This window comes from Tauraco erythrolophus, chromosome 14 (genome assembly GCF_009769465.1).
Source record: "Tauraco erythrolophus isolate bTauEry1 chromosome 14, bTauEry1.pri, whole genome shotgun sequence".
NCBI lineage: Eukaryota > Metazoa > Chordata > Aves > Musophagiformes > Musophagidae > Tauraco > Tauraco erythrolophus.
In genome coordinates this window covers 16247565-16263864 of record NC_141478.1, presented here as the reverse complement: position 1 = coordinate 16263864, position 16300 = coordinate 16247565, and the positions used below count along the sequence as shown (strand labels likewise).

General features: G+C 38.1%; 1 protein-coding gene across 1 annotated transcript in view; it reads left to right on the top strand.

The window, feature by feature from the left end:
• Positions 1-1453: 1453 nt before the first annotated feature.
• Positions 1454-16300, top strand: part of MYO1E (myosin IE) — a 60315-nt gene continuing 45468 nt past the window's right edge. The window contains exons 1-6 of the mRNA XM_086620573.1: positions 1454-1557; positions 4909-5023; positions 5193-5336; positions 8031-8120; positions 9048-9142; positions 16173-16260. Of these exons, the coding sequence (XP_086476699.1) occupies positions 1454-1557; positions 4909-5023; positions 5193-5336; positions 8031-8120; positions 9048-9142; positions 16173-16260 (636 nt within the window). The remainder of the gene's footprint in view (positions 1558-4908; positions 5024-5192; positions 5337-8030; positions 8121-9047; positions 9143-16172; positions 16261-16300) is intronic.

Below are 16300 nucleotides of genomic sequence, written 5' to 3'. Positions count from 1 at the left end.
TAGCTGTGTATCATTTAGTATTGTATTCATAGTACTAATATGAGTAGACAGACACATGCTTCCTAAACTACAAGGATTTTATGCAGTAGTACTCTGTCATGGCTGAAAAGGGGAAGAAAGAGTCGTGCTTGTGATCATTTGACGCTCTTACTCTCTCGAGGAGGCTGCGAATCCGTTCTGCACTGTGGTGGAGGATTGATGTTTGCTTCTGAAACAGGCTGTTAAAAATTCAGGATGGCAATTTTTTCCTTTCTGGGAACCAAGAATGATTATTTATGGCATGTAGGTTGTTGTAGTTTAGACATATTTCTGATGGAGAGAGAGAAGCAAGGCTTGCTCTCAGGGACAGAATACACAGTCTCTTCTGATCTCTTGTTTTTAGTGCTGTATTTTTAGATGTACTATTTTTAAACAGCTTGCAATACAAAACTATTTGCTTTTTTTCCCCAGTTAAAAGAAAACCCTGTTGTGACACAGCATGACTCAATCTTTTTATAGCCACATCAAATACGTGTTGCTTAGGATAATGTAGATATATACAAACAATTATAAAGGCAAAAATAAGAAACTAACAGTTGCTGTTGTAACACAAGGTGGAGAGCAGCAAAAAAATGTTCTATAAATAAATGTCTCATGAATATTTATTATTCATTCCAAACAAAACAATAATATGCTTTAACCATATCATACCAAAAGTAGTACAGAAAGTGTAGACAGTATTTAGTACATAGAAAGTATTTTACATCCCCTCTCGGTATTTATCTAGCAATTGTCTTAATCTGTTAATGAGTGGGTGTTGAGAGAGATGTACAAAGTGGGAGTAGAACTAATTTTTTAGGTTCTTTAGAGTGCTTATTGTTTTGATGCTGAAGACAATAAAGTGTTGAGGGTGGAGAGGACAGTGCTGCCTAGTCTCTATCCAGGTGGTAACCATACATGAGCTCCTGAAGCAGTACGGCCTGGAACCAGCAGGCTCCGAGCTCACAGGGTCATCTTGTGACTCATAAACATTATTCTTGTCAGTGCAAAGCAGATCTGATTTTGAGCCTAGAACAGCAACCAAATGAATAACAGCTGACAGCAATGCCGTACACGCCTTTAATTCCAGCTTTGCCAGCCCAGCCTCCGTTCCCTGTGCAACGTCAGGTGCTGGGTTTGAAGCTCAGGGAGAGCCTGGAGGAGGTCTGGCAGCCAGATTGTTCAACCCTCCTCCTTCCACTTCTGTGGCTTTTAGCAGACTGTTGATGTGTTGTTGTTTTGGTGTTTTGGTTTTTTTTTTTTTTTTTTTTTTGTATTTTTCCTAAGCTGCCAAGCTCATCTTTTTTCAGCTGCTTAGGCATTGTTAGTGCTGACACAAAGACTTTAATTTGCTTATTAAAGTACAGTTAGGGCACATTTTTCACTGAGAAAACCTAAGAGAAGCCAAGTTGCTGTTTGCTGACATCTGAACCGCATGGCGGAGCCCAGGGATGGACTGCAAGCTCTGAGCCTCTCTGTTCGCCCAGAACTGACCATGCTGCTGGGGAGCTGTGTCCGAGTTACTGAGTCCTCACTGTGGCTAGTGCTGATGTGGGGGTCTGGGCCATCTCTACCAGCCCTTGCTCTTCTCGCTCTGAAGTTCCTGGTCAGTCCCACGAGACCCGACTGTCTCTGGAGCAGATGGGGAGGGATGGAGGGGAAAGTGTGTTGTGTGAGGGGCGACAGAAGACAATTAACAGCTGAGTGAGTTAGAGTCCTCCCTGCAAAGCAGGTTCAAGTTAAGATGGACACTGGGTAACTAACTCAGGTGTAAATTGTCTCCACATTAGAGTACTGCATTTTTATGTGGATGGTAGAAAGCTCTAGCTAAAATAAAGTTAAATTCTCAAGAAACATGCAATAAGAACAAACATTAGTGTTTGCATTGTGGGCAATTGAAAAGCATTGTAATTTTTAAGTATATACCCTTGACCTTTAAGATACATGCAGCCTGGAGAAATATGAAGAGTTCCTTTTACAACTGCTATGATGTGGAGTTTTTTCAGATTATTTATGACAGGAAGATGTTTTTTAATTTCAAAACTATTTAAAAAACAGTTAACCATTAGCTGGGTGTTGTTATAGTACCAATTGGAAGTGAACGAAGTTGGTAAATTCAGGTTAGACTGTAGTCATCACTCATGCTTGGAAGAGCAAGAATTTAGGAGTAGGAACAGCACACCCTGTTTTGTTGCCCAGACCAAGGAGGTGCTAGCTGTAGCCACTGTGCGTGGCCATCCTACTGCCGTTAGGTTCCTGGAGAAGAGAGTGAGAGCCAAACCTAACCACAGATGTGGTTAGACACCACTAAAGCTTGAGCTCATTTCTAGATCCCAGGGAGAAGTCCGACAACAATCTGGTGATTATTTGCTGCTTCTCTGTATATTTGCCTGTAAGGCCATGCTTTAAGGGGGTCCCAAACTACTGATAGATACTGCCATTCAACACGTGATACAATATTAATGTGAACTACTTTGTGCTACCACTTTCCTCTGCCTTCCATGCTTTTGCTTTCTTAGATATTTAGGCTGCTGCCTTTTTATTAAATCTTTGTGTCCTTTCCCATTTGACTGCGTGTGATGCTGTAGTACTCAGCTTTGATCACAGCTGCACATTACACACATTACAGCAGTGTGTGAGCGCTGGGGAGAGCTGATCTCCGGGCGAGCTGAGCCTTCCTGGCGCTGCCGCTCTCACTTGCATGCTGGTTTTGGGAAAGAACCCTTTGGCTTGGTGATGTGAGTAGCTTAATCAGAGTCAACAACAGTCACTGACATTTTTTTAAAGCCTGCTCTTTTGCAGCCTGTGTGCGCGTTTTCCGTATATCCTGTGGCTATGTGAGCTGTCCTCTTCTCGCTGAATTTACTGGGTCTGATGCCATAGCTTCCAATGGGAAGCTTGATTGTTTTCCCAGTCTCATTTCCTACACGTTTTCTGCATCTTACTCTATTATCTGATGCTAAACCACATTCTGTATAGCTTGGTGAAGAATGTAATTCTCTGTGTTTAGTTTGATACCGTATCTTTTTGTCCATCCTGCCAGTTCCTTTTTCCAAGTGTAATATCACAAATAGCTCATGAATACGCTGAAGGAAATTATGCTTCCCTGTTGGACTTCTGTTTTCTTCAATAACCTGACCCTCAACTGTTTTTTTTTTTTTCAGTCACATGTTTTATAACAATTTCCAAAAATTAATTGGTTCCTTTGTTTTCTCAGTGCTTCCAGATTACTGCTTCCATTGTGCAAATATAAAATTGACAAGGATCGCACAAACTAAGCTAGTCTAAGATTATTATTTTACTGAAGCTCATGTAAGGTTGTGGATGTTCAAGAAAATTGCTGAGATTGTGTGTTTTCAGACATACTTACCTCTGCTGTACTATATTTAAAAGCATTCTTTTAATTCAAGTTTGCAACTGTTCTTCAGTGTTGTTAGCAGTGATGGAGCTGCGTCAGTGGTAGCAAGGGCTGGAGACTTACACATAAAGCCTACAAGTGCTGTGCTGTCTGCAGTAGTAAAATGGGTCTGGTTTTAGTGCAGGTTGATTTAACTTGAGATAAAAATCCAGTTTGTCCTTGGTTTTTGTGTCAATCAAGTTGAGATGAGGCTAACCTATAGGCCTGACTTCATTTGCTAATATACATTGTGCATTAAATCTCTATCTTCATTAGTTTTTGTTCAGCTTTCCCCCAACAGATGTAGTGAAGTTCATGGGAAAGTGTAAGTCTGAGGCTAGTTTAATGAACAGTTTTAGCCAACCCAGCTTGAGATAAGAACCTTGTGCTCCCCTGACTCCATTTGTAGTTCTCGCTCCTGTGTCTGGTGTTGGTACAAGTGGTTGAGTGTTTACACGAGGAAACAATTCAGCAGACACGCTTTTGTATTAGTACAGTTGCGTAGGTTGTTTGCTAGTGCAGAAGTGTGTACGCACAACAGTTGCACCTCTGTGAATTGCTAATATCTCATTTTAAAATACTTGAGTGCAGCCAAAATGTTCAGAGTACCTGAATTTTCTTATTTAATCTGTAAAATTATGCATTATTTTGTTCTGCAGAATACTATGTAATAATAAATTGCCTGCATTCTGATGAGTGTGACTTGAGCCCGTAACATACATGAGAGTAGAGTAGCTAAATCAGATTGTTTGAAACTGTGGTATTAAAAAATGAGAGGAACACACATAATTGCAATTTTGTTGGCCACATCTTCCTTGACAGCATACTCAATAACTTTGCAGTGTAAAATGTGTTAATTCCAGCATCACAAATTTCAGTATTGTGTAAACAAAAATTAAAGTATAAAAAGGCCAGAGGGCAGAACTCCATTAACATTGTCTGCCAGGCTGCAGAAAATAGGTTTGGGTTTGGAGAGCAGATTTATAGCTGAGTTAATAGCATTGATCTAGATGGGATTTAAATTTCTTTGTGGGTGTATCCATAGAACATAACTACTGTTCAGATCAGCTGGAAAAAAACAGATTTTGATTTCAAGTGGTACAGCTTGAAATGTCACAAGTTTTCAGTAGCATCCAGAAATAGTAGTCTCTTAAAGTGTGGGGAGAGAATCTCTATTTAGATGTCAGTGAAGCATGGTGACTAACAGATCAAAAGGGACTGTTAAGACATGCTGCTGACAAACTGCGTAACGTGATCTGCAGAACATCACTGAATACTTACTGCATCAGGCTCCCAGCTGCCATTTGAGTAACAGCAAACGTGCAGGTTTGTCTTAAAAAACCATGAAGGATGGAGAATCCACTGTACCAAAATTCATAGTTCTGGTGATAATTATCCTCACTACTAGTAGTTGCACTGTAGGAGTGTAATTTTTGCATCCTTAGGTTCCAGTAACTGCATCTCAGTTGGAATAATTGTTTTTTTTCTGCTAGGCTTAGAAGTGTCTGCCATCTGAAATCCCTTCTGTGTGTAGACAGTCAAAAAACCTCTGTGGAATTACCTTCTAATTTTTCAGAGCAGTGCAATTCCTTAGTAGTTCAGAGGGAAGTCAGTTGACATAATTTATGTATGCTTTTATATAATGCCTGGATCAGGAAATAGAATTCAGTGAAAGAAAAATATTGTGTAACTCGGAATTTGAATAGATCGTTTTCAGTTATTTAATGCTAATGAGAAACATGGTAACCTTTTTGATTCTTACTGTGCTTTCCTGCAGGGCAGCAAAGGACACTACAGATATCACTGGCAGAGCCACAATGTCAAGCACAGTGGAGTGGATGATATGGTCCTTCTTTCCAAAATCACAGAGGATTCCATTGTGGAGAACCTAAAGAAACGATACATGGATGATTATATTTTTGTATCCTTTACAGTGTAGTTTTTATCAGGGCCCTGTGGACTTGCTGAGCCAATGTAAAACTAATTGTACGTGATGTGTTCTATTAAAGCAGATTACTCGAAGATGGTGAGCATTTTATGTGACAGTTCACCTGAGACTACACAAAATGCTTTGTAAAATGAGCTAATTATGAGGGTTGAAATTAAGATCTGAAAAATTATTTTAACGTATTCTTTTAGATATTTGGAGTTGTTCTTATCATTGTTGAAGGTAGATCTGTAGCTCCATATAGTTATATATCCAGGGGACCCCTGAAGCTACTGCAGTAACACTACTTCCAAGACCAAGAATTAATAGGTTTAAGGTGTATATATGTGTCTGATACCATGTTGTCTTCTATACCTCCCAAATACTAACACTTTCGAAACAGCATTTCTTCCGTGACATAACCCTTATTCTGGAATTGTTAATACTATGAATCACAGACTGGTGAAAACAAGTGAACATGTGAATGTTTGCAAATCTACAGTGTTTGCACTTCAAAATTTTTTTCTATGGTTAATGAAAACATGAAAGATTTAAATACCCAAACATACGACCTAACAAGAAAAGCAGATTTAACCACAGGTTTGGTTTTGGTTTTGTTTTTGGTTTTGTTTTTTTTTTTAAGAATTTCATATGAAAGGAATTCCTTCAGATAAAAATTAACTATTGAGTATTTTTAGCTTTCATAATGTAACATGAGGTGTAATAATGCATTTGGTAAACACTAGTCAATAAGAGTATGTACTAGAAAGTGATACTGTTTTTTCTTCTACTGTAGCCAGGTTTTCAGACTTCCTAGTTGTATCTGTATAATAGTTTCCTTGAAGAGTTTAACTTTTTTAGCAGAAAGGGAAGGACGTAGAACATCTGCTGGCTATTTCCATATATTCAGTTGGTTAAGAGCTAAGTAGCAGCTCAATTTTGCAAGGACTGATAGAGGAAAATTAATTTTGCAGTTGTGCTGACCTTTCCATCCCAACTTGCAGAAGTTTTTAATGTGTAGGTGCGCATGGGTTTGGATCCTCTGTTCAGTAAGGTACCACACCATTATGAAATTTGCCTTATAGAAACGTGATGAAATTGCATGAAATTTGTCAAACTATAGTGTTGGGCAAACTATAGAGCACTTCCTGTTAGTAACTGGAGCGCTTTTGTCCATGTGGAGCTCTTCATCAGAACATTCACAAAGTCTTCAGTGCTCTGTGCTGAAGAAACGGTTTTACACTTTTTTCTTCTTATAAAAATAAGTGAGATTAACATGGAGATGCTCTTTCTACTGAACCGGGAATAAGCATGTTTTCCAAGGAGACTTGGGGTCACATGAGGGATCAAAGTCTTCTTTTAAAGCATTATAATTCCTTTGTGTAGGGAGAAAAGACTCCTTTTACAGTTCTGCGAAGGCTTTTCATTTTAAAATGAAGATCATCTCTTGAATCTTTCGGTTGTTTGTATGTTCACCCATGAATGAACATTTCTCTGTGCTACATTGTATAGAGATTACCTAATCCTCCCAGAAAATGCTGGTATTGTTTACCAACAGAAAACTGTCACTTCGGATGTTTATACTGACACAACAAATGATTCCTTTATTATATTCAAAACCCAGATGTTCATTCTTCTTGGAATTAAAAAATGTAGAAGAAAGCATTGCAAATTAACAATACAGAAATTAATGTTCACCGAGTTATACTTCTTCTCTAACATGTTACCCTTTTGTGCCGTGACACCACACTAATAGGTTCTTACGTAGGATAATCCAGCAGGATAAATTTGTTAATTTTCCTGCTTCTGTATGGCAAGGTTAGGTAGTAAGTTTGCCTATGAACAATTCCAGATTGTTAAAACCTGCAGTACGACATTTTGTACACATTGACATGGGTACACTGCGAACTTCCAGCCCAATGAACCAGTCCTGCATGTAAAGTGGCATCATTTGCTTCATATGTGTATACTGCAATTCTAATTCCAAAGATTTCTAAAATATTTGTAAATGTAGGTGCATGTGCAGCTGAATGCAGAATGGTGAAATACTAGCACTCAAAATGTTGCAAAAAAGCTTTCTGGGACTAACAATAGCTTGAAACTGAGTTTCTTCTCATAGGGCAGCCTGCAGAATAGAATTCCTAGAGACTGTTAATAGTTACACTCGTAAAGTAACAGCACATGCTGAATTACCTGATTCCCTTAGCTCCCCCAGCAGTACATGCAGCTGAGTAATTGTCCGATTTAGCTCAGTAGTGGCTATTTCCATCCGACTGTGCATGCTCAGCACTGTCTCTGTGAGATCACAGTATGTCACTATAGCTTATTCTGCAGAGATCAAGACAATCTTTTCTAACACGACCTCCTCAGTGATAAAGGAGTAAAACAGTTTAAATATGCCATTTCCTTTCTGTATTTTTATTCGAGGTGTGTCGTGTTTGAGCCTCTAATACATGTTTCTGTACTTAGCTTGTCATAAAATAAATATTTTGATAATATGAAAATATCTCATTGAGTGATATATTTATATTCTTGCGAGCCTGCTAATTTCATTGTAAGCTGTGGGTTTTTTACTGTTATTTGAAGCTGTGTTGTATTATGTAATAGATGGAAAAGTTATTTGGCAGTCACTAGTGGTAAGATAATACTTTATGAAACTGTAGTTACCTTAACTTCTTTTGAATACAGACATATATTGGCTCTGTATTAATCTCTGTGAATCCTTTCAAGCAAATGCCATATTTTGGAGAAAAAGAAATTGAGATGTACCAAGGAGCAGTAAGTAAAGCTGTCTAAAATATACTGCAGTATTCAGGGGCATGTAAATATTATTCTAGATGGTTAAACACTTGGAAGTGTTTATTTCTGGGTTTTGGTAGTCTTGTACGAGCCTGGGAGAACTTGGCTGATAGGCATTGCCATACATTGAGTCTTCAAATTGAATTCCCTGGAACATAGGGTTAGTATTTCAAGAAAATATTTGTATTGATTAACACTAAGCCATATCAGGTTTTTCTCCCTGACACATCCCTCCTTCTGCAAAGGCAGTTTTAAGCTATTGCATGTGTAAAGTGTGGTGCACAATACAAAATGGCCATTACTGGATTTGGAGCCTATGACCTGAGAACTCAGCTCTCCAGCTGGACAGGAACAATAAAAAAATGGAGATGACAAAATTAGATGCCACTTTTGAAAATATACCTCGAAGAGTTGAAATCAGCACAAGGACATTAGGGACTCAGAATTCAGTTTCCCACTCTACTCGAGTTGGATGTTTCCAGAGATTCAGGAAACCATTCAGTTTGAATAGATTCAGTGGATGGAAATGAGACATACAGAACCAGGCTCTGTGTAGCAGTTTAGATAGTTTATTGTTAGCGTATGACCGCTGGTGGAATAGGCTTAAATTATGTGCGTTTCTCTTGGACAAGTAATATATTTCAAGCACAGGCTGTTTTTAGAACAGGGTGTTTATGATAGTTTAGGAGAAAATTACGGATGAGAGAAAGATTGGTAACAAAACCCAGAGACTCTGCTTTGTTTTTATTAAATGAACAAAAAAATTCCTGAGGAAAATTCAGTATAAAGTGAGATTCAGAATTGTTTTTCCAGGAAAATAATTGTTTCAGTTTAAATAAAAATTTATATTGCTCTTTTTGTGTTGTTCAATGCTGTGCTGAAAAATTTTTCTGTTTCTCTTTCTAGGCACAATATGAAAACCCACCACATATTTACGCTCTTGCAGACAGCATGTACAGAAACATGATTATTGACAGAGAAAATCAGTGTGTCATTATTAGGTAAGAAAAAGATCTGTAAAAAATACTTTATCATCTTCTGGTGTTTTAACTTCAAGAAGCAGATTTTTTTTTAAATATTATTATATCAGTAAAAATCTTATATGTCCATGACCACTGAACATTTTGGGATTTCCTAGGATAGATAGCCAAGTACTTTCTGACACTCCCTTTTGTTTTCCAGTGAAATCCTGATGATAGGTTAGCCACAAGAAATCTCTTTCTCGCATAGCTTCCTGACGAATACCAAAACTACAATAGCTTGAATGACCACATGAGAGAGGTGGATTAACAGCTGTAGCAGCCACAGATACTGTTAAATCCAACATTCTTGCATTGACTGCGTTTGCCATACTCTGTTTTCAGCACTGTTTCTTTTTTTACCCCATTAAAAATAAATGTACTTCTGTTCCTTTTGGAATTTTGCTTGTATTTTGGCAGATGCAAAAGGAAGAGAGAGAGAGTGGAAAATTAATTTTGTCTTCACCATTAGTCTATTTTAATTATTATGCTGAGGGAAATCACTGTAGAATTATTACTGAACTTTTTTAATGACAGGCATTACTTCAGTCTCAGTCAAAGTGAGTTTTGGGTCCAGAGATATGCTTTGTTCTCGTCTGTGGGTTTACAGATGGTGTATGATAAAAGAAAGTGTGCAGAGAGAAGAACTGCAGGATATTTGAGCTGGTACGCGATACCTCTTCTGACTTTCCTTCTTACATAGAGGACTTCAGATGTTCGCTCCAGTGCACCTGGAACTGCACTTTACTTGTGGCCATGGTCTCCAAAGCGTGGGGTGCATGAGTCACAGAGGCTGTGCAGTGAAATCCATTGGGATGCTGGAAGAAAATATTAAACCTTCAGTAGCAGATGTATGTAATTTATAAATAGAAGAGTTACATACATACATTGGGAGTGTGTGCTCAGACGTTTTTTTTAATGATGGTGTGTGTAATCAGAAGCGTTTGGAGACCACTGGCCTATGAGACTTTCCCAAGAAATAGAGAAAGGGAAGAGGAGAAAAAGTAAAAATATTTTGAAAGGCAACTGTCATTATTTTATTAATAGCAGCTTTTCTTAAGCTTTCTAAGATTTCTCTGTGGAACGTGCTGAGAAGCATCACTATGAGTTCAACTGCTATTGAATTTAACAAAAAAGAGATTTCAAGACTGAATGTTTTCTTTATCCAGGGGGGCCCTCTCTGGTCTCTCTGGGATGGCTCTGTGCCCTGCAGTGTCGCAGCCCCAAGGAGACAGGATGTCAGTGGTGATGAGATCAGATGCCGTGTAACTTCATCCACTCACTCCCTTAGGCTGGAGCCTGGCAGGAAGTGGTGGATGGTCACTGATGTTTAAGCTTAAATGCCCCTGCACCAGCCACTTGACTAATTTAGTCTTGTCACAGGAGTATTGTAAAGAACTGGGCTTAGTATGTGGGGCTTAACATGTGGAGGTGCTCCATGTGCAAGTGTTCCTATATCCTACTGAATGATCCCGTGTGAAAATAGATTTCATATTAATATATCTCACTGATGAGCTGCGTGAAAGCTTGTGAGGAATAATTGAAAGTTGTATTTACTGTTTTATTTCTTTGAATCTATACCTGAAGGTTTGTCCAGGCAGGGCTTTCCTGGGTGACATTACCGTGGAAAAGCGCACTCACTGGAGTCTCTTTATTTTGTATATGTAGAATGAATTTTCTCTCAGTGTGTGCACAGCCTACTCAAAATCTGCTGGAATTAATTGAAATCTACTGCAAAACTAAAACAAGAAAAATCAGGTTTGCCAGGGACATTTCAGAGAGTTCCTCTTCCTTTCCACACATTTATTTTTCCTATCATTATTCTTATTACAAACACTGTAAAAACTGCGGGCTAGACTACTACAGGTAGTTTTCATGATGGCATTTGATTTGATTTTTTTGGATACTTAGAAATTATTTTATGAAATCAAGTAATTCAGCCATTCACAAAAGTAATTTTCTTTGGTTGATATTTTAATCCTTCTGACCATGTTTCATTTAAACTGTTCAGAGACATCCTGTTTTTTTCTGATTTTAATGTCATCACTAGTCCTAATGACTAGAGCTGGCTTAAGAATGAAGTTTCTTAAAGTTTGCAATTTGTTTGCCTATGTTTTATTTCATAGACCAGAAGGCACTGAAATTGCTGGCAGACTAGAAGCTCCCAAGATGCTGCAGCTCTTGAGTGAAATGAATGTTCTAGCTAGCTTCATATCTACTACCACACCATCAGTTTCACTTAATAGCTGCCAAGGACTTTACCATTCTGCCCCTAAACTGGCAATTCTTAAAACATTGAGATATATCCTGTGTTCAGTTCCACAGAAGTCTGCTGAACCTAAGCAGTTTCAAATGAACCTTTGCGTTTCAGTGAACCATAGTTTTTGCCATAAAAATTTGTCCTGTGGAAAATGAGTGATGACAACAATATGATTGTTATGAGGTGCCTATTTGCTCCTCTACTTCACAACTAGTTTGGAGTAACTTCACTGAAAATCCCTGGTGGAACAGAGCAAGCTACTACAGAAACAAACCCAGGTTTTCCCTTCTTTTCCCCCCTCAAGATGGCAGATTTCCCTCTCCCCTGAAGAAAGGTTTGCAAAGAGAGGAGGTAAGTAAGGTGTAGACTGCACTGATTCACAGATCAAAAAGGCTGCACACATCTGGCTTGTGGTGTGCATGGAGTCTCAGGAATGGAGGCACAAGGATGATGGGGAAGGTGTTGGTGCACACCTGTGTCTTCCCAAAGCCATGTGGTTTGGGCATCTGTGGCATCTACCTCTGGACTTGGGATGGGACATGCATTCCTAGACACAGATTCCAGGCAGGTGAAGGAAGGTCCCTGTAGCGTCCTACTGTAGTCAGGACCCTGTGTGTGTGTGAGGATCACACACCCTTTTGCCAGGACGTTTAATTCCAGAAGTCCAAATAATGCATTTAGACACTGATAGAAAAAGCTCGTCCTCTTCAAAGTCAGTGTATGAACTAGGAAAGCAGATTCAGAAGAAAATACACTTCTGTGGAAGGCTGAAGAGATAGCAACCAAAATAATCTTTTTATTTGATAATACTAATTTAAAAGGAAAAACTGTTACCAAACAACCTTTCTAGGGCCAGGGGAGCGTGTTTCATTAGTGGAATAATTGCAGCATATGTGTGTATGCGTTAAGAAAATTACATGTAGGCAGGTCTAATTAAGGCTGAGGAGCCATGAGCTATTTTGAGTGGCTGTGTAAACAATGAGGTTATTCATGGGCTGGATCCTGGCTGGGCTGAATGCAGGTGCAGAGGGTGTGCTGAGGTGGGAGGAGGGAGCAGTACCCGCAGTCATCTTCCCTCCTCTTGGATGCACTGGGCAGGATTACAAAGGAAGTTTACTGATATGAGTAACACAGTTAACGCTGGAGTTTGATTTCTCATTAAGTCTATGTTTTACTGAGGCATATATTTAATTTAAGCTTCTCTCGAGCCAAGCTTATACATGTCTGCTACACCAGACGCTGGCATTTCTTCCTCGCCTGAAATGGCGGCCCTTCCAAACTGTCCACCAGGAGTTGTCCAGTCAAGATTTTAATTACGAGGGATCGTCTATTGTGGTATTTAATTCCTTCTGGACTGCCATTGTCCTTTACTTAAGAGAGTGGAGATTATGATCAGTATTTTTCTATTATGTAGCAATAAATGTGTTTCTTCAGAGTGTGCTTAGGTTTTACCTTTCTGTAAAGTTGAGGACTTTATTTTCCCTTTCTTTCTGTGATCTCCACCAGGAGATGTTGCAGTTGCTTTAAAGCAGTTTTTCAGTCCTCCTTGCTTGTAGTTTTAGTTTACCTTTTACATCTGCGTGGCAACGTTTGAGTACAGTGAAGCTATGTGTGATAGCTTTCACATAGCTTTCAGTATGTGAAAAGACTGAAAAAAGCCTGAAAAGACTCATCTGAAATACTACAAATATATGTTAATGGAAAGATCATTCATTTACCACCTCAACTGTTTTTAGTGAACAACTCATGCCCATCTCAAGTCTATTAACTTCAAAATTTAATGAGATTTCTAGTCAGCTTCTGCATCTCAGCTTTCTAGAAGACTCAAATGACTGCTCGTTCTAAAACGTGTGTACAGAATCTAACTGGAAATATGGTTGAATTTTAATGAGCAAGTGGTAAAAACAAGTGTAACACAGTAAGAAAAGTTAGGTAAAAGCTCTGATTCAGAAGGGAAAAATATTTCGCTGAAGTTATGCTACTGAGGTTTCTCTGAACATAATTAGAGAAAGTAAATTTTCTATGTAAACAAACTGAAAAGCTTATCCACACACATCAGAATATTTTGCACATGCAGTGTTCTTTACTGGCAGATCCAAGACTTCTTTATAAATACTTGTTATTAAAATTTCCGCATTGTCCTGGCAACATAGAGAAGTATTACTCGTATCGTTCTGCAGCCAGATACTGTATTAAATGTCTCTGAGAAAACGAATTGCAGAGAGAAGGATGAGGCTATGTATCAGATCTCGCTTCTTTAAGCACTGATTGTATTTCCTCTGGGAAGGAACGAGCAAAAAACTTTCCCTCTGTTTTTTTAGTCTTATTCTGTTTTCAGCTACGTGTTAATTGACTTTGCTGAACAAAATGTCACTTTTCTGAAGTAGCAAATAGTGCTAGAAGAAACAATACGTCTTTCAAAGCGTTATCTTTTTTGTTAGTGATTGAGACTATGCAATGTTTTTATTTTTAGCAAGAAAAGTCTCTGTGAATATTGTCAGTACTTTAAGCCACTATAATAATTTTTCAACCTTTAAAAACCTTCGTACTTTACTTAAAACTACCATGCCAGAAAATGATTTTTACATCTTAAAATAGTTTTAATAGCAGCCGAGCAGTAAGATCTACGTGAAGAAGCTTCTGTATGAGCATCATTTGGCAGGAATGTCACAATTTCCCTGATGCAGTTGACTACCTGAGCTTTACTGGGAGCAACATACCATCCCGTCAGATAAAGTTACATCGGTTCATAGATCATGCATCATCCTATTTTATTCTAGTTTAATTAGAACAATTTACTGTTGTCTGATAATAAAAGCATACAACTGAAAAAAAGTGTATCCACGTATAAATCTAAAGCACACTCTGAAAGGCAGTCTTGTGGTGAAATTAACTTAATGTAAAGGACTGCTTATATGGAAACGGAGACTGATAAAATGGAACTGTATTCCTCCAGGTCAATTTCCATGACAGACACTATGGAATGAGAAATATAAGCCACGCTTAATGTGAACAAAGAAGGATAATTTATGCATCAAAGAAAATCTTACAGAAATGTGTTACATTTTTACTGCATGCTAATTAATACCTGAGCAAATTCATTCAGTGTTTGGCCCCAGATCCTCCTCTGTATTCAGTTGAAATCTGCATATATAAACTCAAGATGATGATTTGGTTTAGATTGGTTTTTCTATCTGGTTTTACAACGGGATGAGCAAATTGACTGCAAGCAAATTTTGAAGAAATGTTATTTTAACTATCAAACTATTCCTGATTTGAACTTCTAATTTCAGTTTGTTGTCCAGCAAACTCTGTCCCTATGAATGTAGTAGATACCAAAACTACATGCTTTCTTGGTGCTTAGGAAAAGATGACTTGGAATAATAAAAATCATGGTCTGCACTTCACAGATGAGATGATCAAGAAGTATTTTTTCACCTTTTCAAGTTTCCTGTTTGATCTGTAAAACTGCAGTCAGGAAAAGACAAAAGTGTGAAAACATTTCTTGAAAAAATAAATTAAAAAAATCTTTCAGAATTTGTGTACTGTTTGAAGCTTTAAAGATGTAAAATGATATTTGCAGCTTGGCAGTTTGGGGAGCTTTTTCAGAATTAAACCTTTGGAAATGTCTCCATTACTCATGCTGATAAGGAGCTATGAGTTGACATTCTCAGCAAGTCCTTTTCCTGTGCAGGACATGCTGATGTTTCTCTGGCAAACGTAGCTAAAATTTGTGCAGGAAAAGATGTGCATTTGATCCATATCCAGGAACAAGTAGGCGCAGGATAGAAGAATCAACAACATTCACTGAAATTTTTCAGGAGCTTAAAGATAGCACAGATTGTCACACTAGGAAATAAAAAATCAGATATCTTTATGACATTGAACCAACATCCGTGTGTTGTTTTTTTTTGTATTAGTGTAGTTGTCCAGGTCAGGGTAAATTCGTTACAGTCAAAGCTGGCTTACATCAAGATTTATGTAAGTCTGGAGGAATTCTGTTGAAATGAAGTTAGCTTTAAGGTATGAAATAAAGCGTGAGATTGGATTGTCTGGCATGCCAATCTTCTGTCCCTCTTGAGAAGTTTACTAATCGCGAGAAGGCAAATCTACTGATGTTGTAAACATTATTCACCATTGAAGTGAAATATTATAATGCAAGGAAGGAATTGTGAAAGCTAGTATGGAATATTAAGACTTCTTGTACCCTGTGTCAAGAGGCATAGGAACAGGAAGGTAGTTCTTCCGTCATTCAGGATGTGATTAATAATGTCTCATTATTTCATTCAGGAACACCTAAAACAAAAGACTCCTGAAATGAAGTAGGTATCTGGCAATGGCATTCAAAGCTTGAATTCTCAAACGAGTTTTTGTGTTAAAATCTGAAATCTCACTAAGTTTAGATGGGAATGGAGTTCTTAACACACTTGTTCTCTTTTGAGCATCTTGGTTTAAGTATATTGATTTCTCAATTTACAAAGTTTTCTGTCTTTGAAGTCCCATTGAGATTCTGGTGTCCATGCAAGATGATGTATTCATAATTATTTATTCACGAACGTATCTGTGTACCATGCTACAGTACTGTATCACAGTCTATATATTACCAGCTTACCTGACGTAAATATGGTGTATATTTATTATTATTCATTGTTAAGGTACCTAGTCTTAGTTGAATGAGATCAACCTCATATTACTCCATCGTAGAGTTATTTAAAAACTAACAGGTACATCTCTGTGTTCCTTTTTTCGTAGTGGGGAGAGTGGTGCTGGAAAGACTGTAGCTGCTAAATATATCATGAGTTATATCTCCAAAATTTCAGGAGGGGGCCCTAAAGTGCAGGTGAGTTGATACAGAATAATACTGAAGCGTAAGCATAGTG